General features: G+C 33.9%; 5 protein-coding genes across 10 annotated transcripts in view; 2 read left to right on the forward strand and 3 right to left on the reverse strand.

Moving 5' to 3' along the window:
- LOC109598187 (protein PALS1) overlaps positions 1-2142 on the forward strand; it is a 44944-nt gene extending 42802 nt beyond the window's left edge. For all 4 annotated transcript variants that reach the window (XM_049970082.1, XM_020014038.2, XM_049970083.1 and 1 more), the window contains 2 exons: positions 9-322; positions 382-2142. In XM_049970082.1, coding sequence (XP_049826039.1) covers positions 9-322; positions 382-564 — 497 coding nt within the window. In that variant the 3' untranslated portion in view covers positions 565-2142. The remainder of the gene's footprint in view (positions 1-8; positions 323-381) is intronic.
- A 53-nt stretch (positions 2143-2195) lies between these two features.
- On the reverse strand, positions 2196-5343 carry LOC109598175 (uncharacterized). Of its 2 annotated transcripts, none has more exons than XM_049970091.1 (9): positions 5235-5343; positions 4427-4807; positions 4028-4303; positions 3772-3968; positions 3544-3720; positions 3203-3440; positions 2916-3150; positions 2696-2861; positions 2196-2642 (listed from the first exon to the last, which is right to left on the reverse strand). In XM_049970091.1, exons 2-9 carry the CDS (start codon positions 4798-4800, stop codon positions 2269-2271), a joined length of 2037 nt encoding a protein of 678 aa, XP_049826048.1. In that variant the 5' UTR covers positions 4801-4807; positions 5235-5343; the 3' UTR covers positions 2196-2268. The 2 variants fall into 2 exon arrangements, with proteins under 2 accessions (XP_049826048.1, XP_019869579.2); XM_020014020.2 differs by lacking the exon at positions 5235-5343 and adding an exon at positions 4992-5203.
- Positions 5344-5906: 563 nt separating this feature from the next.
- On the reverse strand, positions 5907-6454 carry LOC109598179 (ATP synthase subunit g, mitochondrial). Its single transcript, XM_020014027.2, has 2 exons — positions 6305-6454; positions 5907-6234 (listed from the first exon to the last, which is right to left on the reverse strand). The coding sequence occupies exons 1-2, from the start codon at positions 6342-6344 to the stop codon at positions 5975-5977; spliced, it is 300 nt and encodes a 99-aa protein (XP_019869586.1). The 5' UTR covers positions 6345-6454; the 3' UTR covers positions 5907-5974.
- Positions 6455-6750: 296 nt separating this feature from the next.
- On the forward strand, positions 6751-9830 carry LOC109598176 (mitochondrial import receptor subunit TOM70). The gene is made up of 5 exons (XM_020014021.2): positions 6751-7070; positions 7208-7705; positions 8646-8969; positions 9024-9492; positions 9550-9830. Exons 1-5 carry the CDS (start codon positions 6872-6874, stop codon positions 9710-9712), a joined length of 1653 nt encoding a protein of 550 aa, XP_019869580.1. The 5' UTR covers positions 6751-6871; the 3' UTR covers positions 9713-9830.
- Positions 9831-10284: 454 nt separating this feature from the next.
- LOC109598177 (uncharacterized) lies at positions 10285-22800 on the reverse strand. 2 transcript variants are annotated; one of them, XM_049970092.1, is made up of 9 exons: positions 22378-22800; positions 19382-19653; positions 17031-17232; positions 15468-15645; positions 13446-13606; positions 13059-13199; positions 12748-12913; positions 12548-12686; positions 10285-12494 (listed from the first exon to the last, which is right to left on the reverse strand). In XM_049970092.1, the coding sequence occupies exons 1-9, from the start codon at positions 22540-22542 to the stop codon at positions 12248-12250; spliced, it is 1671 nt and encodes a 556-aa protein (XP_049826049.1). In that variant the 5' UTR covers positions 22543-22800; the 3' UTR covers positions 10285-12247. The 2 variants fall into 2 exon arrangements, with proteins under 2 accessions (XP_049826049.1, XP_019869583.2); XM_020014024.2 differs by lacking the exon at positions 13059-13199.
- Positions 22801-22854: the final 54 nt, after the last annotated feature.

A 22854-nucleotide genomic window follows, 5' to 3' on the forward strand; every position in this document is an offset into this window, starting at 1 on the left:
AATTACAGACACATCAAGAGCGAGGAAAGACAACGAGGTAGACGGACAAGATTACCATTTCATAACCAGAGCGCAATTTGAGGCGGACATCCTGTCGAGGAAGTTTGTGGAGCACGGCGAGTACGAGAAGGCGTACTACGGCACGTCGCTTGACGCCATCAGATCAGTGGTGAATTCCGGAAAGATTTGTGTACTGAATCTTCATCCTCAAAGTCTCAAGATCTTACGCACTTCCGATTTGAAGCCGTACGTGGTGTTCGTGGCTCCGCCCAGTTTAGAGAAGCTGCGACAGAAGAAAATACGAAACGGGGAAACATACAAGGTACAGTGCTATACAGAAACATTGCTTGGCATTCTTTATTGTTGTATCTTTCGTTTTAGGAAGAGGAATTGAAGGACATAATAGAGAAGGCTCGGGACATGGAAGACAAATATGGTCACTTCTTTGATATGGTGATAATTAACAATGACACAGAAAGGGCGTATCATCAGTTGCTCAGCGAGATCAACAGTTTGGAGCGTGAGCCCCAGTGGGTGCCAGCCGCTTGGATCAAGGCGCTCTAGAACGCGGCCGCGATTAAAGCTTTAGCTGGGCTTTCGATGATTTTTTGGACCTGACTGTGGACCATAGTGCGGGGTTTTGGCACTCTAATCAAATCGTCGATGTGACGACTAAAGCTTTAACTAAACAAACATTTAATTGACTTAATGACTGAGAATAATTTTTCATCAAAACTGTATATATTGATGATTTTATAAAGAATTGTTGACTGATTAAAATCCTTTATCTAAGATTTCTCTATAGAGAAAAATTATCGTCAATCGGGTGTTTTACATGTGCCCCAAATCCAGAACAAATGATTTACAGTTTAATTGTTTAATCGTCACTCAATTATTTTCAGTTCTCCGCATCCCCAAAAATCGATGAAACCGAGATTAAAACCAACCCGTGCAAAACCCCCGATTGAAAAATGGTTGTGAGAGATTAAAAAAAATGTTTATGAAGGTGCTAGTCGATACGGCTTTTTACAGTATACTTTTCGGTATCACGTCCCCCCGTACTAGTGAAATTAAATAAATGTGTTCGGCCGATCCGCGAGCGAACCAAACATTGATAAACTTGAAAAGTCCGTTGTCTTTTTCATTCCATTGAACCGACGAACATCACATCCTCTTTAAAATTCTCCTGTGATCCACGCCGCAACACGCTGATGTTGTGTTGACTATGAAGAATTGATAGATTTAAAAAGACGGCAATAATGATTGTATATAAATAGGAACATAACAAAATCGTGTTTTTAGTTGTTTATAGCTATGTACTTAGCAAGACTCGAATGTATTGTATATAAGAGTTATTCATATTTGTCTCAGTAGACGCGTCTTTGTCCATTCAAGCTCGACACTTATTGTTAATATCTAGAAACCAACAAGTAACATAATGCCTTAATACAAATGTGTGTCAAATCCCTGAATACTCAAAGTTTCGAGTTTGGCGAGGAAAGACGAAAAATATTTAACTTGAAACGACTAAAAAAAATTTTTCATTGGTGTTAGTTCAAATTTTCAACCTATTTCCAAACTCTCGATTATGTTATGCGTGATTAAAAAAAGAGTTTTAAGTAATGTGTTCTGACTGTGTCGAGGACAAAGTTATACATTAGATTTACATAGAGGTTTTTGTTGTTTACTTTTTATATGTACTTATTTTATATCTCCTACATTTAACTAGATAACTTTTAAAATAGATCATATAGGTGCAATTTTCCCAATTGATTATAGTCTTGTTTATTTTATATTGTATTGAGTATTAAAAAATCGGCGTGAGGAAATTGTGGGACGTTGTTTAGATTTTCTTACACCGATGCTTACGTTTATATAAATATTATAATATATTTTAGTTATGTATACATACTTTTTAGAAATCTGAAGTCATAATTATATTTTGTTTATTTATTTGTTATTATTTAATTGTATATAAAAGATATCAAATGTATATATTAAGATCAGACCCTATGGAGTCTGTAGATATGTCGTGTATAATACTTATCGTTAGTATTTTGACTTCGGGGTTCCTTTTATTAAATATTTTATTATGCATAAATCATTGTTTTAGAATTGCAGAAATAAACATTTCTCACTATTTATCCGTATTTTATTTAACTCGTTTTGGTAATTTTAAAAATAAAATAAACTGCTACCATACAATATTCTTTATTAAAATAAGTCTGTATATATGTTCCAATGAAATAACCAATAAAAGACAACGTTTTACTGGTTCCTGACACCAGTAATCGACAAATATGTATTCTTATTCTTCAAACAGACAACAGGTACAAAAGTGTAAACAACGGACATCGTTTCTTTCAACGTGTTTAAATGTCGAAGAAACGGTTCCGCCTCAAATCTCTTATCAACTGGATAAAATATCTTAATATCATAGACGGACTTTTCGTCGTTCTCGTGTCCCTGCTGCAATTTCTCTATCACATAACCGATCGTTTCGATGAATACAGTTTCGTTTAATTCCACTACATCATCCTGGCTCTCAACCAGACATACTAGAGCCGCAATATTATTTTCGTAGTTCCACCTTCTATATATGGAAATTGCGAAGCTTTCAATGCATCTACCTCGTTCTTCATCTAAAAACAAACGTGTTTAGTTGTTTTTCAACTGAATGGACTGATTTATGTACATTCGAATTGGTTATTGTGTATGTGAGCCCAAACGTGCCACTCAACAAGAGCATTTCTAGGCAATCCAGTTACAACTACATAATTAACTATGGCATTATTGGTTTTACTTTCCCATATCATTCTAGCGGGCTCTACATAAGAAATGTCCGTCAAATAACAAATTCCCTACGAAACAACAACTAGGAACGAAAGTTTTTACGGTAAAGTTAACGTATATACTTGAACAACATCCCTGAGATTAATATTGTTGTCGACGGCTTTCAACAGTCTTCCAATGTGTCTTAATGTCAACCGACATTGAGCTTTAATTCCTCCTGAAACCATTTCCAAATTGCCTGGAATTAAACCAATTTGTCCCGCCAATTTAATAATATCTCCGACTCGAACTGCTTGACTGTAAGGGCCAATATTCGCAGGAGCCCAGTGAGATCTACTCTGGACATGTACTGTATGTCTAAAAATATACAGCTGCATCTAATAACAAAATGAAATCTGGAATATTATACCTATCAATAGGGGGATCACCAGAACTTCTGATGTTAGGATTCTTCCAAGACAAGGCTTCAATTTGGACGGGGCATCTATCGTCGAAGGGGACTTGTACACAAGCTCTTGAAGGAGGATTCACGTGATTGAACATCTCAACATAAAGACGATTCAATTCTGCATACTGCGACATGTCACTCACGAACATACTTATGGAACACACGTCGGTCACGTTGTGCTTATGCAACTCCAAAATTGCTGTAAAAGGAACACAAGTGTTAATTATATAGATGGGACAATTAATGATTGTAATTGGGATGGAACAATGCAGGCAAATGATTTATTATGAATATTTACCTACACTTTAATGAACTCATCGCCTCCTCCATTGCTTCAGATGGGTTCTCCTTTTTCCCTTGTATTCCTCCAATCCACAACCAACCGTCCGCACTTTGGGCAAATAGTGGAGACTGATCAATGAAAGATTTTTCTGTACAATTATTTACAACACTATCTACACAATCCTCTTCATTTTCATCTATAAGAAACAATAACTACTACTTAATAAATAATTAAAGAATAAGTTTACCCTCAATTTTAGTAAATTCTAAAGATTCTTCACTATTGTCAGTTATGTAGCCTTCACTGTCTTTTAAGGAAAGACCTGCTAATCTAGATTCAAGATCCAAAGTAGGAGTTTTCAGACTCAGACTTAGCTTGTTGAATTTCAAATAACCCACTGGTGCTATTGGATCATTTGTGTGTAATACAATTTCAGATTCTTCCCTAAAATTAGATTTTAAGTAAAAACCAAATGTGTAATGGCAAATAAATTGTATTCTTACACGACGATTCTGCTTTTGAACAACGGGCAATCCAAAGTAAGGGTTTCATATTCTCCGCCCTCCCCGCAAACATTAAGACCATATTTTTCATGCATAGAAAACAGATGAGACTGGAGTGAACTTAAACTTCTGCCCAAATGTTTTTGGGGATCTAGCCCCAAAGCTGCTACTTTTATAACAATCGCGTCCACTTCGTTTTTGAGCATGTCATTATACAATTCTGACTGGTTTTGTTGCCACAAATAGGCCAATGGTACTAAACCTAATCTTACACACCTAAAAACATGATTAAAAAAATGTAAATTTGAATGAAAAACTTTATGCATACAATAAAGAAGTTAAATATTGTCAAAATAATTATAGAACACAATTCTTTAAACAGTACATTTAAAAACATACACATTTTCGACCCGATTTCGTTGATAATCTGATAGGATAGCCCCAACAGAGACAGCCTCCACATCCATCTCCAATTTAACCTGTTCCAACAACAGAAACAGATCCTCCACCTCGTCCTCCATGCAGGGCGTGTAGGTCTTGCCTTGTTCCAGGGCTTTGCCCTCAGTCTCCCTCACATACAAAGGCAAATCCATGGCCTTAGCAATTAGCTCAACTGCCTCATGGCCTACACTCTGGTACATGTAGCTGTCGATTTCGGTTTTGTTGTGGGGCGACAGATTGGCCAGGGCTGTGATCTCGTGTCCGGCAGCGATGCATTGCATCATGTTGAAGGTGCTGTCTTTGCCACCGCTTACCAGTGCCACTACCCTCATGTTCAGGCTGAAACGGTCAAATTGTAGGTTATTTAATGGTCTGCTTGTTGTTTTATTATTATCATCATTGCGTTTGACTGTAAACAACAATTGTGCGTGCCAATTTATAAATAAAAGCTATTAATTTATGGGAGAATTGTATTTCAAATACAACAGAGGATCCATGCTGAATTTGACTTTTTTCCACTCACCTGTATATATCAATTGGCAATATTATTGTGATGAAGCACTTGATAAAATGAAAAATGTTAAAAAATCATATTTATCGACATTATAAAGGTCACTTTTAACGAATGAGGTTAGGTATCGATTTTTGGCCGCACAAATTTAACCTGTATTGTTTATTGATACTTTACAATTTATCAATGATTAGTATGCATGAGTTTGATTGATATTAACCAATTGTTACAATTTTAGTTACGTACGTTACTTACAGAATTGTGTCGTTTGCACTTTTACTAGAATTGTTATCCGTTTAAAAAACATTTGCTTGCAAAATAAGCATACCTATTTAGTTCAAGATTATAAGTATTAATTTATATTATCTAATCTTATTTATTTTCCCAGCACAAGATATTTTCATTTGGATTATTTAATACAGTAATTAGTTAGCTCGAATTATTATTAACAAAGATTTTTTTATTTTTTAACTCACTGTATTCAAAAAATTTAATGAAATTTAATACATAACCAAATAAAATCTTTTAATTTAAAATTAACATTAAAAAAGTACAAAATTCACCGTGTTGACAAATGATTTTCAAAGTAAATAAAAATTTGATTGTTTGAAATAACGACAAATGTCACAGCCAATGTTGAAACGACATCAAAACATTTTAAATTATATATGGAACTTTTCATACTATACTATAACATATACCTTAAAAATAAGATAGATGATTTATCATAAAATGAATTCATATTCATTGATTTATGGTTATAAAAAAGAACCACTAACAAATTTATGAAAAATTACTGTCTTGTTTTAAGTTAAAATAAAAAATTTGTGGATATTTAATTTAAACTTACGAGAAATGATAAACATAAATATTATATTTAAGATAATAAGACAAAATAGTAATTAAAAATTAATAAAACTGAATAAATAAATTAAACAGATTTATTCAATAAAGTTGTACAATAATAGTTTCCCTACATGACTTCTTACACAAACTTAAACATCATATCCAACAATGTGGCGTTTTCCAATGCATTCCCCAACATAGAACCAGCATCCTACTTCAACTGCTACAAGGGTGTTCAACCAGGCCTCCTTGACAGTCATATTCTTCCAGGTACCATTCTTGGCACCACTGATCAGACGGCCGATTCCAGCTCTGATTTGTGGAATGTCAGCGGGAGATGGAGGTGTCAGTTCCACCTTGGCGTATTTCACGAAGACGTCCAATCGGGGCTTCGCCTCAGCGATGAGTTCTAAAGGTTGAGGTTAATTACGTAATTTCTAGTGTTTCTGAGATACGTCCTTTTATACGACTGTACTTACTGGATACGAGGGCTGGGGCGCTAGATACGAGTTTTGCCATGGTGGTCTGTTGTGGGGTAGTTTGTTTCAGAAAATTCTTCGAAATGTCTTGTCCACCAATAACTGACTGACAGATCGAATTTGAACGTTGGCAAAACTGCTGTTTTTATGTAACAGATCAAAAATACTATGTGTATTTAAACTATTAGAAAATCAGAAACTACTGATTTATAATAATTATACGATGAAACTAAAAAATAAAAATCTAAGTAAAAAGGAACATTTTAAACTTTATATATTTTATATAGGCAACCCTTTTAACATTTAAAACTGTTATCTAATTGCATAGACAATTTATATAAAATGAATTAATTTTAAAAATTTATCTAATATTGTGATTTATTTTAATAATTAATAATACGTCGAATGCGAATAGTTAATAAGAGCTCAAAATCCAAGCCGTGGTAACGTGAACCGTCACGAGCTGTCAAACAAAAATTATATAACCTCACTTCGAAGTACCTCCGAGCGAATCGGCGGTTCGCCCTGCATGAACTGGAACTAGATGCGAATTGAATAGAGCGAGTAATGTCTACAAGTGGCAGCGGATCATCGTTCCTGAAATGGCAAATCGCATTGGGATTGGGTGCGATGGGCGCCGTTGGACTCGCCTATTGGTACCTTAGATCTAACAAAAGTGCACCATTACAAACCATTGAGGAGAGCAATACGATTGGAGAGCTCGAGGAAACAGATTTTCAACGCGCCAATCGTTTCAAAACTGAAGGTAAATATTTCCTGTCAATATCAATCATTCAATTGCCAATTTGGACAATTTGACTTGATTAATCAGAGAGGATCTGTCTTATATTCCAATATGAGCAGTATATTCTAACCTGATGTCCAACAATATTTTGCATGCAGGAAATGAAATGTTCAAACGCGGCAAATACGATGAAGCCATAAACCTGTACAACAAAGCTATAGAATCAATCCCAGAGGAGTACAAAACAGACTTGGCCACCTTCTATCAAAATCGTGCCGCAGCTTATGAACAATTGAAGAAATGGAGCGCCGTAATTGCCGATTGTTCGAAAGCTATTGAACTGAACAACAAGTATGAAAAGGCGTTGTTCAGACGTGCAAAGGCAGAAGAAATGATCAAGGATTGGGAAAATGCCCTCGATGATATCACGTCCGTTTGTATACTACAAAATTTTAGCAATCAAAGTGCACTGTTGATGGCAGACAGGGTGCTTAAGGAGTTGGGCAAGAAGAATGCAGCAGAGGCAGTGAAGAACAGAAAACCATTGATGCCTTCCAAAAACTTCATCAAGACGTACTTTTCGTCGTTCTCGCAAGATCCAGTCTACAGGAAGCTGATGGATACCTCTGAACCAATGGGAGATCAAGAATTGAAAGGTGAGTTAATGTCATTTATATATAAGGAAAAAATATATATTATTGTTTATTGTGACTCTGATAAGATTGAGTAATATGTTACTATCACATGAATGTGAAATTGTGTCATTTTGTTATCAATATTTGGTTTGCTTATTTTTAGAATAATAATTATTGAAGTTAAATTCATGTATTAATTGTTAATAATTATCTTTATAAAATACGTGCGTTTGTAGATTTATAATTGTGTTAATTATGGTTCTGATAAGATAAAAATAATCATTGTTTACATGCAACATAAATGTGAAATTTCTATATTAACACACTATAGGCGGGTAGCAAAATAGTCCATACTAAGTTGTTGAATAATAACAAAAAATAAGAGATAATTCTTTCAGTTTCGTATGTAAACCAATAGAGTAAAATTATCTCACCCCTCTTTTAAAGTAAGTACATTCAAAAAGGTAAAAATTACCCGGCCCGTTAACAATCAACATTTCTCGAGACGGGTATTTTTACCCGACCCGCTTATAGTGTGTTAATGAGATTTTTTAGAATCAATCAGTTTCCTTGTAGATGTTTAAGTAGTAATTTTTGTTGTATTATTATCATAATTAGTTTTAACAATAAAATAATCATTCTAAAATGTTTAACAAAATAAGAACATATTTAGTAATGATATTTATAAACTATAACTAAAACCCAATTAATATATTTATTAATCTTGAAACAAGCGAATTTTTTTCTCCAAGAAAATTTAAATTAAATTAAAAAAAATAAGTGGGTTTGCTTGAAAGAATGCCAGAAATACGCTATTTCAATTTTATTTTTAAATTTTTATACTGTTAAATTTAAACTACATGTAATAAATTTCCTATCAATATAATAAATAAGAATTACGCATCTATAAATTTTAATACTGATGTCATGTTTTGATAATAATTTTATTGTTTTTCTAAAGGATTTATGAAGGCAAAATTGGCATTTGCAACGGAAAAATTCGAAGACATAATTCCGGCTTGCACCGAAGAATTGAATCTGAGTGAGGCAGAGTCCCAACACAAATTGGAAGCGCTCTCGCTCCGTGCCTCATTCTACTTCCTGACCGGTCAGTTTAACGATGCCATCGAAGACCTGAACTCTATTATTGCCAGCAAGGACGCTCCCGACGATTTGGTCGTAAACGCGTTGGTGAAACGTGCATCAATATACATGCAAACTGAACGTTTGACAGAGTGTTTGGAGGACTTTGATGCTGCAGCAGCAAAGGGACCAAATGTTTCAGGTAATTATTTATAAAACAATCTGGAGTTGTATTTTAATGTAATTTTATTTGCAGACGTCTTCCATCACAGAGGCCAAGTGAAGTTGCTATTGGAACGCACGGAAGAAGCACGTGAAGATTTCGAAAAAGCCGTACGTCTCAATCCGAACTTCTCCATCGCCTACGTGCAAAAATGCTATTCGGATTACAGACACGCAATGCAAACGCAAAATGTAGACTTGCTTATCGACAGTATGTCGAGTTTCGAAAGAGCGATAGAGAAATTCCCCAGTTGCCCGGAAACTTACGTGCTATTTGCCCAAGTTAAGACCGAAAAACAACAGTATGAAGAGGCGGAAGAATTGTACAAAAGGGCGTTACAAATCGATCCGTCTAATGCCTCCGTTTACGTTCACAAAGGATTATTGCTGTTGCAATGGAAGGGCGATACTGAAAGAGCTGTTGAATTGATGAAGGAAGGCATCAAGATCGATGACCGGTGCGAATTTGCTTTCGAAACACTGGGTACTGTTGAGGTTCAAAGGTAAAAAATCAGGAGTAAACCGTTGGCTGTTTTTTAAAATGATGTTTATTATTGTAGAGGGAACTTTGTCCTGGCCATCGACTTGTTCAATAAAGCGATCGCATTGGCCAGATCTGAATTGGAGATGATACATCTATTCTCGCTAAGAGATGCGGCCGCATCGCAGTTAAAGATCGCTTCGAGGTTGGGAATTGGTCCGCAGTATTTGAGAAGCACCTAACTTTAAAATGCCATGTCCTGTAGACAGTCTGGATACTAAATTACGTGTGACGCCCGTTGTTATGTATATTATTTTTAAGTTGTTAGCATTCCAAATTTTAAATACATATTAGATTTAATTTTTATTGTTTTGAGTTGGTTGGAACGGTTTTTGGTAGCGTACATTGTTATAAGCACTGTTTACAGTGTCATTGACTATAGTCATTGCAGAATTGTTTATTTACAAACAAACGAAAATTTAAACGAAACCTACTGGTGTGTGAATGTTACTACATTCACTTTTGTATAAAGTCTTTGTTTTATTGTGGATTGCTCATTTTGTATTATGCAATATATTGTATATAATTGATTTCAATAATTCATTATTAATACCACTCTTCATAATTATTTCCCATAAGATAATAAAAAAATTGTCCCTTTACTACTAGATCCTGAAAGGTATAAAAAAATCAGACCAAAATAGTTGATATCAGTTTATAAATTTGCGATTGTTAATCATGAAAATGGAATTTCATATTAGTTCTTTAATTATGAAACATTGAAAATCTACAACTGAAACTAATAAAACACAAGTGTTATTTGAAGTATATTTTATAAAATGAATACATGTAACACATAATCCAATATCGTAACACTTTCGATGAACACAAATTTTATAAAAGAGATCAATACGTGTATAAAATTTGGTTATAGATTTTTTGGCAAATTTGAAACAGAGTAGATACAAAATCGATATATTTTCGACACTTAACAACATAACAGAAACAACTGTTTTGCACAATTACTATTTTGTTAATACATATTGCGTGGCGATGCTACGTGTTTTACGAACATGTGAAAAACAGCTGTAGATAAAAAATAATACACAACAATCTTTGGCAAATTTCTTCAACAGAGAAACGTGTATTGTTTGTGTTTTCATAAGATGTTTCTCTGGTAAAGTCACATAAAATTTTCATATCAAATTATAACTATGTATAAAAATATTTAAAAAAGAATGTTGTACTTTTCAAAAAGATATCTTAAAAATTTTTCATATATATATATATATGTATATATAATATATTAATATTAACTTTAAGAGCGTAAACCTACTTGGTGTTTTGTTGTTTTCGTATTGTTTAACAATACATATATAGTCCCATAAAAGCCTGTTTTATTCTCTTTAACATACTAGTATTGCAAATTTCATTGATTCCATACACATACAATAGTACAGAATAAAATTTCGTACAGGAAAACCAGATAAAATTTCCAATACTGTCTGGTATGTTAAATCATATAAAATAGTCATAAAAATACACTTAACATACATTTATTTTCTCCACAGTTACCGGATAATCTACTGTCCTAAATTGATATTTCCACGTGTATAATCCCCAGTGAAAAATACTATTAATAAATACTATAGAATTATTAAGATTTCAAGGTGCACAAAAGTAAAGGAATACTGTTGAAACAAGTTTGTAAATGTATGACCAAAGAAAAACAGTCTTAATTTAAATAAATGCTGTGTCTCATGGAATGCTAACCTTATGTTAATTTGGTCTGCCCTTACACTCTAACATCGTTTTTTATTAACTAACAATATTTTCGAAAAAACTAAAAATAAATACATCATAATGTATAGCATAGTCGTTTTTTGTACTTTTTGGTTTTTTTTATGCGCAAACGAACTTACAAAAATTGTAACCAACATGTGTGATGATAAGGTGACTGTGAACAACATTTTTTTAAAGGGCTTCAACTTGTGCCTGCCCGATAAAACATCGTAAAAGTGATGAGTTTATGAACACAAAAATATTTGACGTGCACACTTTCAAAACTGAGCATAAAGAGGCCACATACATAATAAAAAACGATACTCAACACGTATTTCACATTAATCCACTAAAATTAGATCAAAATCACTCGTTGATATTTTACAATAACACATTTTTATCATATGTACAAAACATTAATTTTTAATAAGCGTATGCTTTTATTGATTTAATATTAATTATAATATTCTCACGGGACGTCCGAAATAGCGAACATTTATTTATTAATCAACCGAACGGGATAACGTGTCTAGTTTTGTTTATTACTTTTCAGTCTTCAATTATTCATCCAGAGTAAATAATACTGTGTGCGTGATGTTTATAAAAAAATCTATCAAAATACGCTTGTGCGAATTAGTTTCGCCATTTCGGATCTGTCGTTGTGATATTTCAAGTCTTGCTCAATATTTATAAGGCTCTCACGCCGTAAAAGTATTTTTTGGAGGTGAAGATGTCATTTTTAATAAGTAAAATAAGTAAGTGAATATTAATAAAGTACATGTTTAGTTTTTATATTCCAAAGCTGCAGTTGTTGGACTCCTTTGGAAATATTGGAAAATACTTATAAACTATAATTAGGTGCAGATTTATCTTATGAAATACGTAAGTTTTTCTAAAAACCAATGAACTACTTAAAAAAACACAAACAAATTATCCTAAAACCAACAGACACCTTCACCTCAAAATCCACTGCTTTTTCCTTTATCGCCTCGTCTTCAAACGCGTGGCTTGTACGTCAGTGTGACGCATATTGTTTCGGGCGCAGTCTTGGGCGGCGACTGTTGTGGCTGTGCCTCGTCCGATTGAACCCCGTTCTCGGCGGCTATTGCACCGTCCACACTCGGACACGTGCACAGTTCGTTCTTTGTTTTGAAGCTGCACGACCTAGATATGTTCTCGTATTTTAGCTTGAAGCTGCCGGGACGTGAGCTAGTTGATTTCCTCTCACCGCGACCCTTAAAGCTGCATACAAATTACGTATTATATTTAGTCTTCAAGGAGTTGAGAAAATGTACCTGTTGGATCTGGAACCGTTTTCTTTGTTGCGTCGACTGGCGGACCTCTGGATGTATCTCTTGTCCCTGGAGTTGGATCGTTTGACGCTGGGACGTTTTTGTATGCTTTCCGCACTCAGAGATAAACCGGCTATGCCCACTGGAAATAAAACAAACCGTTTTACTTAAACGTTAACACTTTTAAATAGTTTGGTACTTACCGACAGTACCGGAAGATGATCTCCTCAACAAAGTGTTGCTCAACATAGAAATGTCGGCCTCATTCAACGGAATGTCCAAGGATCCGCCGCAACTCGTGCACTCAACAGACGGACCCAAAAACCACTGCGACCGTGTCTTCATCCTTTGCGTCTGTCGTTCGTGCACCTTAAAACGACAAACACATATTCAGTTTAAAAACGACAATCGGAGGACAAATCACTACGACAATTAAAGAGAAGAGATTAAATAATAATTTGTGATTTGCCCCGATTTTGTAAATTGCATAGTTTCTTTCGAAAAGTTTCAGTACTTGTGGCAGAAAACTCAGACTCTTTGTGCTCTCCGCATAACGATTCACAGCCTTTAACTCGTCTAAGCTCATCTTTGGTCCTGAATGACTGTTACTCGAAGAGTGACTTCTACTAGACGAATGCGATGTCGCGTTGTTGCCCTAAAATTTTAGAGGCAACCGTTTAACCCACTGACTGACGTGAGATAAATAAATTATGAACAAAAATGAAGCCAGAACGTAAAAAAACAACGACAATTCAAAGAAACGTTCAGGAACTTAAAAATAAAGCAAAGAAGCGTTAAAAACAACACAAATTTAATACACACATCGAGTTTTTTACATAAACAATAACAAATAACGAAAGATATAATCAAGCGCTACTGATACAAAAGTTTTTTTGGGTACCTGGAATAGTCCGTTCTGTTCCAGAGATATCGACAGTCTCGTGCAGCTTTCAAGCAGACTGTGCTCGGCAATCATGCCCAAAGATGTTGAGCTAACCTGTTGCTGCATCGCCGACTCCAACAGGGCGGGCGTCGACTGACACTCCTCCACTTGGCTTAGCGCTGCAACCAGAAGAGTTAAACCCGTTTAATTTTTTAATTCTCGATGTCACAGAATGTGGCTCTACGTTATCTAGTTGTGTGTTATAGGGGTGTGACGGAACATTGCGGGGGAGTAATGTTACTAACTACATACCTGCCATCGGGATATTAATGTGTCTATTGTCTACGTGTAGTACAAGCTAACGAAAACGTAACGAATTTAAACTGATCACTGCATACTTCGAGTATTAAAATGAAAATTCGTTATTTTTCGAACAACACCAAGAATGATATACGAGAATTGAGGTTGAAACGTGCACAAAATAAAACATCTTCGATAAAGCCTAAATTATTTATTAAAAAACTCGAATCGAGGATCGACATTTTTGGAAGTATTGCCAAATTACAACTCGTTTTTTATAAAAATATGAATTAATTACACCAAAAGCATCATTTCAATTCGTATAATTGAAAAATGGAATTGGATTTTTAAGGCCTGTAAAATCTAATTTTCAAATATTTTTTGTAAAATATATAAATGTATAAAATTTTATTCGAATTAGTATCAATTATGAAAGTAGTAGTTTACTGTTTACTCTAATGTGGCTGTGTTTACGTGAAATACATGGTACTAGATGTAATAACCAATTTATTTATATTTAAATTGCTGAAAGACAGAACGAGAATCGTTTTTTCGCCCAATTTTCTGGTAACTTTGGGTACTACCCTCTTGTAAACTACAACGAACACGTTACATATCCTAAAATAATTTATGTATTATAGTATAATTATATATAATTTTAAAAACCATTAACATTTTTTATTATTAAGCATAAAAATTATGAGAGGTTGGAAACGTGCACAAAATAAAACGTGATAAAGAAAAAAATGATTTATTGACTGCTTAAACTACTATCATATATCACAGTCTCGATCGGAATGTACACACGTATACTCAATGCAATAAATCTATAAACATAACAGATGACAAGAACATGAAGAGTTAAGAGAGAAAGAAATAATACACTATTTAAAAAAACTACCAAGGACAATAAATTAATTTAAAATAACAGTAAGTGGAGCAAAGGTTTTTTTTGTATTGGGCACGCGTCTCGTGTTTTTTCAGACAGTGTGATTAGCGCGCACAACGTCCGTATCGTCATTACCTTCGGGGTAGCATGCGGCGGCGCTCCAGCGACCGTTCTCGTAGGGCAGCCACGATTCAGTGCCCAGGGACAATTGCCCTTCAAGCAGAATTAACACACAGAAAATAAACGAGAGAGAAAATCATATGTGGAAACGACACACACATATACATTCACTCGACAACAGAGATGAAATTCATAAAAATTAACATGTTGTTGGGGGAGAGAAAGAAATGCGTGAGCATGAACTAATTAAATCTAATTAAAACTGTCATGTTACAAAAATAATTACTTAAAAAACACATTTCTAGTGTATGTGTGTGTAACATACATACGGTTGATGTTTGTTAATAGTTCTGTTCAAATATTCTAATACATACATTGCATTGGCTGCTCGTCCACATCCGCTAGTTTCTCTGGATGAATCAGGCGGAGATTAATTCACACACCACACCCGACAATCGCATGCATTTCAGACTTTTTACAAATTTTTTAATATCACAAACCTACTATTATCATTTAGTGACACTACAGTTTTGCTTATTCCAAACTGTGATTTATTACACAAAACTTGTGCCATAAAACCATAAAAAATCATCCATTCACAATATTAGTAAATAAATATTTGGGTACGGGATCGTTGAGAAAATAAAAAAATAACAGCGTGAGTCATGACAATAAAAACACGCACACACACACAATGTTCACGTTAACTAGATCGAACGTCTGAAACTCACCCAAAAGGTAGCGTTCCAAAGCGATGTACTCGTTGTTGCACTGAAACGAACAGATCCATTCGCCCTGGACTCGTAACACCCTGCCCGTCACCTTTGTGTAGTACTCGTAGTTGTCGCGCCCGAACAGGTTCGAATTGGCGAACTCCTCGATCAGATGCTTCATGACCCGCGACGCAACCTAAGCACAAAATATCAAAGTCAGAATTTGAACCAAACTATATTGCACTAGTTTACAGCGAAATATTTCTTTTTAAAGCAATTTCCAGATGGACAAATTATGGCTGATGGTACTCTAATATCATGCAATTTTTGATTTACCAACCACAAACTGGTAATTTTTTTATTTTTTCAAGTTTTTTATCTTTAATCTAATCTTTCAACAAATCACTGTACAATGATGATATATAATGATGATTAAATGAATGTTTGAGTACAGTTCACTTAGAAGCATTCTGGCGAGTTAAGTTTTTGAGGAAATATCAAATATCCCATTTACGTCAAGAAGATCAACATATTGTGGACTTGACTTTAATTAATTCCCATTTATCTTAAGACAAAATTTTATTTCGATTTTCATATCCAAACATGACAATTAAAATGCATTGGTTTTCTTTTTTTGACAATTCTAGATTCTAAAGCATAAAGTTCAAGTCACAGAGGTAAAATCTCGAAAATTACATGAAATTTTGAACTTTCTACAGCTACAACTTAATTATTTTTCTTCTAATTGTCCATTCGTTCCAAACTCTCGATCGGGCAAATTTCCTGCTGTAAACTAGTATTAAAGTGGGTTAAGGGTGCGTCTGGTACTTAAAACAAAAAATACAATCACTATGAATAAAATAAAATAAACGCACCCAAAGATAAAAGAAAGCATTCAAAAAATCAAAGCAAGCGAACATCGACGACTATAACTTCTAGTTGATGTTGGTATAGAAATATGGGGGGCCGACATTTCTACATGTGAACACTAAATGCGCACTTCTAATTCAAACCTCTACGTATTTTTTCTACAGTTGTTTTAAAAAATTTTGAATTTCGTAACACTAACCAATCAATAAATCAAAAAAATCACCTACTAATAACTATAATTAATCGGTTTCTGATATTGTATTATAAAAGGGTGGTTTTCTGGGAGACTTACGTTTACTTCGGCCTGTATGTCACACATTGTAAGCATTGTACAGCAAAAAAGCAGAGAAATTCCATAATTAAAAATTGCAAACCAGAGCGCACAACAAATTCTTTCGGGCATTGTTACAAGTTTATTATTCATAGCGTCGGCCCGAAATATTAAGTGGTAATCACTTACGCATTTCCTGCCGCACAAATTCGGCCGACAATTTTTGCATTTACCTTATTGTTCGACGACCGAAAAGGAAACGAATATTCGTCAATTGTCTCCTGATAATCTCGACGCTTTGCATATTTAAATAATAATAGTTTGTCCTATGTTGTTAACAATAGACCAAAAAAAGAGTTTGTTGCGCACTTCAAATGCCGATTTTTCCCAGTGATAAAAAACGAAAAATCAACAACAAACGTGTAGACAAAGGAATTCACCTTAAATTTCTGAACGTCCTCGAATTTGGCCGTTTTGCCGTCGGCGACGCACGTGTGGAAGAAACTGGGGGCGACGCTGACGCCCAGCGCCTCGCTGCTCATCCCAGTGCCCTCTTTTTCGCTGTTCGAGGCGATCACACGGAACGTGCCGAACAACAGCACAAGCAAACGTTGCGTGTAGACCGGCAGGGATGTGATGATCCTGGAAAAATAAGGGAAAACTATTAATCTACTGTTGTTGCATTCTTTCATTTTATTAAAGTTTAAGGAATGTATTAAATTAACATACACTTGGGCATAAACGAATGATTCATAATAAATTTACTCAACAACGCGACAATGAATGTGTCAACAAGTTTCAAAGAATAATTGACTCATAATTAATTTAAATGGAAGGTGTAAATGAAAACAAAATATAAAATATAAAATATAAAATATAAAATATAAAATATAAAATATAAAATATAAAATATAAAATATAAAATATAAAATATAAAATATAAAATATAAAATATAAAATATAAAATATAAAATATAAAATATAAAATATAAAATATAAAATATAAAATATACAATATATAAAATAAGTGATTCAATTAATAATCATAATTTCCTCAAACTGTTGGTACTTGAAATATGTCATCAAACGACAAAGAATAATTGACTCATAATTAATTCAAATAGATGTAAAATGAAAAGAAAACATTATTGTGTATATTTTAAATTCACAAGGTATTTATCACGTTTATATACATTTAATTAATGATGAATGATGTATCAAAATGTTCTTATATTTTTTCTTCTAAATTTAATATAAATTTATATTTAGCACAAACTTATTTATCTAATAAAATTCTATGCATTTAAACGCAATTAATAACTTTAATTCTAGTCAAACTATATATAAAATGTGTCAACAAGTGTCAAGAATAATTGACACATAATTAACTTAAATGGATGCAAAATGAGAACAAATCATTTTTAATTCACAACGAATTTATCCCGTTTTTACACATTTAATTATTGATCAAATCAGATGTATAGACATGTTTTAGTGTTTTTTCTTATAATTTTAATAAAATTTTATATTTAGTTTAATTATAAAGGACACAACGTATTTATGTTTTAATGTTTTTTATTGTAATTTTATATTAAATATAATAATTTTCCCCAAATTGTACATGAAATAGAGAGAAATAGAGAAATCTCCAAACATTTATATATTTTATTCAATATGTACAGTGTATATATAATACATCAATAATTTTTAAAGGACTATTTCAATGGAAGTATTTAAAGGTAATTTTTCTTATTTATTTAGCAAGTACAATTTCCCAAATTTGTCATCACATTCTCAGAAAACTCAGAAAACAATCGCGAAATTCATGAAACTCACCTTAGATACTTTTAAACGCATATTATTTATTTGCACAGCGATTACAATCAAGCGTCATTACCCAGTTGGCCAGAAAACGACCTCGACCACAATCTTATCGGCCAAACATTCGCCTGGGGAGAGGAGAAAATCTCGAAAAGCGCAAAATATAAAACAATTTCACGTTTTTTCACCTGCCGCCAACTTATATAACGTGTTTCGTTGTTTTAATTGCGTGTGGGCGACAATTTGTTTCCCACGTACCGCATTATTTCAATCGGCGAGTGCAATATCTTTCATAACGATCAAATGCAACCGGTGAAACTGGATTTCTAGACGGAGGAAATTACCAAATCGCGTCCGCATTTCGATTAACCGCAACCGATTGCACTTGCCACTTAATTGTTGCGGCCGGAAGTTTAATTTTAATAAGGTCGTTGGGATTGAGGGCCGAAAATAGAAATGCGCCGTTTCATTTGGCCGCAAAACCGAAATGAAATGATAACGGTGATAATAATTACAAATAAAAAAGAAACCGAGATTCGTCTTATTGTCGATAACGTTATCACGTTGAATTAGGTGAGAAAATAGTGAGTTTTATCAAGGCAACACAATGGCGGCATTGTTTGTGCCGCCTCAATTGTACTTAACTCACTTACAACGAACCAAAATTGACACATACTCTGACAGAGTCCCAGGAACCAAGGAACACGTGCACACACCATTGGTATAACGTGTGGGCGGGTAAATTCATTAAATACATGTGGAAATTTAAATTACACGTTCCCAATTTTTTTCCCCACAGAACCAAGACAAACAAGACGAATTAACATCACGATTAATCGTGTTAATTGGTTTAAAGCGTGTGTGTTTGCCTAATCAAGCATTAAGCTCTTGATTCATGTCATCAAAGCTAATACTAGTTAATTACACGAGTAACACGAGTTTGTACTATAAAAATTGATAGTTTACTCACCGTTGGATCTCCTCGCGTTGCAGCTGCGTGTCGGGCATCTCGATGACACGGAAAAAGTCCTGTTCGACATCCTTGCCGAACACGCCGCCGGGCACCTTCCGCAGAAACTTCTTCAGCACGCTGGCGATCGTGTAAACGCTAAAATTGTCCATGTTGACCAGGCGACCTGTTTGCAGGAAGTGCGTCAGCTTCTTCATGGCGCCTTGGTGGCCGGGGGCTCGGAACACGTCCTTGCGGCAGGGCGCCTCCTTGTTCAGCTTCAAAATCAGCACCTGAACAACAAACAACGTCAGTCACAACCAAACAAAAAGAAAAATCTAGTTTTATTATTGCACATAATAAACTAGATTCATACATAAACAGATAATTAAATGAAAATCTTAAATTTGTTTGTACATGGACCGGGGAAACTTGGTAAACAGTAGTTTTGTTGGCTATAAATTTTCGAAAACAATGTTATAACATATGTTTTGTTTTTAAAATTCGTAATTTATTGTGGATGTTAAAGGTTTTCGTGTTGGCGAGCCGCAATTCACAACCTATTCCCAATAAAATATCGATTTCAGGTGTTCCGATTGCGTTTCAATCGACGAACTGGTTCTCAAAGCGTGTGTGAGTGTGTGTTGCAGTTGCACAATCGAAATCCCACAGTTTTACAGTCTCATTAACAGGCACACAACCACATTTGTACAAACAGCCGTTTGCCAATTAATATTTAAATTTACGATATCGTCGCGTTTTGGGGACGATAAAATGTAATTGACCGTCGCACTTATCAATTAATTTAATACGAATAACAAATTCGAGCGGCTGATCAAACGAGCTTTATCCAACGTTGTACTTCCGAGGTAAACAAACTTTGGATAAAATAATTTCACGACACATTTAACACGAGATACAGTTAGTCAATTGTGACCGGCGACAGTTTATTCACCTGCACCTTTGCTTTCGTTCAAATGCATTTCTGGTGCATAAAATACATGGACGTAACATAACAACAGTTAAAAAAATATCAGGATAATACTTTGATTAGATCAACATTTTATAATCTTTATTAACCTGGAGAACAAAGATTAAAAACAAAAACAGTAAAAAATTAACTAATTCCTTTCAAAATTCCCTTTAATAAATTTATTTATACTGGCGTGACTGATAAAAATTGAGAAATGATGTGATAATTATAGATAAAAGATATAAGAAAATGCATCTTTGGTTTTAAATTATAAAACTGAATTAATGAATTTTTTTATAAAACCAATTTTTCTTGTGAATATCTCAACAATTTCACTTTAATATTTCAATATTAAAAATATACACCGTGGCTTATTTGAAAGTGGGATTCCCTCAAAAAATTTGTATTTTTTGTCATTTTTGTCCTTTTTTCAATTGTAAAATATGAAAATATGTACCAATCATGTAAAGTCACTTTTATGACCCAAAAGCAAAACCTAATGTGTAATTGTTTAGGCACAAAAATTGACGAAATCATACTAACTATATTTCTACAGCAGCATGCAGTTAGATTACCGGATTACGAGCCCCCTCGAATGGGTATATACCAAATTTCATAAAGAAAATATATTCATAATTCTATAAAATAAAAAAAATAATAATTTTCTTATGAATCTATATTTTTTAAATATATTATTTTAAATAATTTAATGTCAAACTGACTTAAATATCACAAATTATCTGTTTTCAACAATATTATTTACTAATAATACTAAACTAATTACATTATAATTAAACTAATACTCATAAAAATCAAAATCAAAAAGTTCATGGTAGAATTAATGAATTATACGCATTGAACTGAATGGTGGAAGCAAATAAAATTTAAGTATTAATATAATATTATTATTATATTTTTGAAAAATAGTATAATTTGTGTTGTTTTTGATAGTTTATTGTATAATCAATCACCTAAATTAAAAAATAAATTCATAAAAAGAATGATTTTTGATTTTTTCAACAGAATTATGAATATACATATTTTTTTATAAAATTTTGTATATCAGGGAGTGATTATTTCAATTTTTACAATTTTCATACCTAAAAAATTACCCTGTAGGTTTCGATTTTGGGCCAAAAAACATGACATTTTGTGTATAAGTACATATTTTCAAAGTTTACAATTAAAAAAAAAGTTTGTTAAAATCATACCAAAAATACAAATATTATCGGGATGTCCTGCTATCAAATGAACGACATCAAATGTTTCTTTCAATTAAATTTATTTATAAACTTTATAAATAATTTAGATTTTATAGATCACAACTGAATTATATTTATAAATTTTCATATAACTTTCCTTTGAAGAAATTTGGGTAGTGTGGTCTTTTTATATAATTTAAATTAATTTAATAATAATCAGTAAACGAATCGAATAATGATATTGCAGATTGATTAACTAATTGCTTTAAACATCTGATTAAAAATTGTTTATGTTTTAAAAAAATATTAGATATATACAAGTGATACAGATAATGAATTACATTCTTATTTTTGAGATAAATTCAGATAATAAATGTATCAGAAAACACATAACTAATTCCAAATTATAAAGGTCAATAAATTAGTTTTTTAAATTAAAAATGTAAAATTTATTAAGCAAACAAAACTTTCATGTAAATATATTAACAAATCATGTTTGTTATTGTTGATTGTCAGTGGAAATACCAAGAGACAGAGGAAAAGGTAATGATAAACACAAAAATGAAATACCCAGTTATATACGATTTGTCAAAATGATAACATTTGCACAAAGTATTGATCATGAACCCGGTTTTTCCAGGTACTCAATTCGCAACCAAATAAAGCCTACAAACCGAAACACCATAAACTACCGATCCACCCCTCAAAACCCGCACCACAAACACAAAAAATTATACATTGCGCACCCACAAACTGACAATAAACAAAAACCATCCCGAAACCGATCGCAAAACGTGTCGCATAAACTGAAACTCAACAACATCGAATAAAAACAAACTCACAAGCAACGGTCCGGGAATGTCGTTCTTGCAAACCTCCTCCAGCGGCACCCCAAACTTGACCTTTTCCAATCGTCTAGGATACGGCCCGGGCGGATGGCCGCACGACGTCACCACGTTGCTGAAGGTGGCGGCGCGCCGGTGCATCCTCGCGGCCCAGCTGCTCATCGCGGGGCCCCTCCGTCTAGCCTGCGCTCACCAGCACATAACCTACAAACCGCAAACAACTGTCCGACATCCAGCGGTCCGCATATCACGCGAATCCGGGGGCCACCGTCCAAATTAATAGCAAAATTTAAGCGCGCCGCGTTTCGCCCGTTTCGTCTCCTGTGTGGCGGGTACCGCGCACCTCATACAGTTCCTTCGAGTGATTAAACGGGGGTACAGAGACGCCGTGCGATGCAACGCGCCAATAATCGATGACTGGCCCCGCGGCACCGCGTCTCTGTCGTGCGGTGCGCGATCGTCGCGCCCCCGCCT

Source organism: Aethina tumida, chromosome 7 (assembly GCF_024364675.1).
Source record: "Aethina tumida isolate Nest 87 chromosome 7, icAetTumi1.1, whole genome shotgun sequence".
Taxonomy (NCBI): domain Eukaryota; kingdom Metazoa; phylum Arthropoda; class Insecta; order Coleoptera; family Nitidulidae; genus Aethina; species Aethina tumida.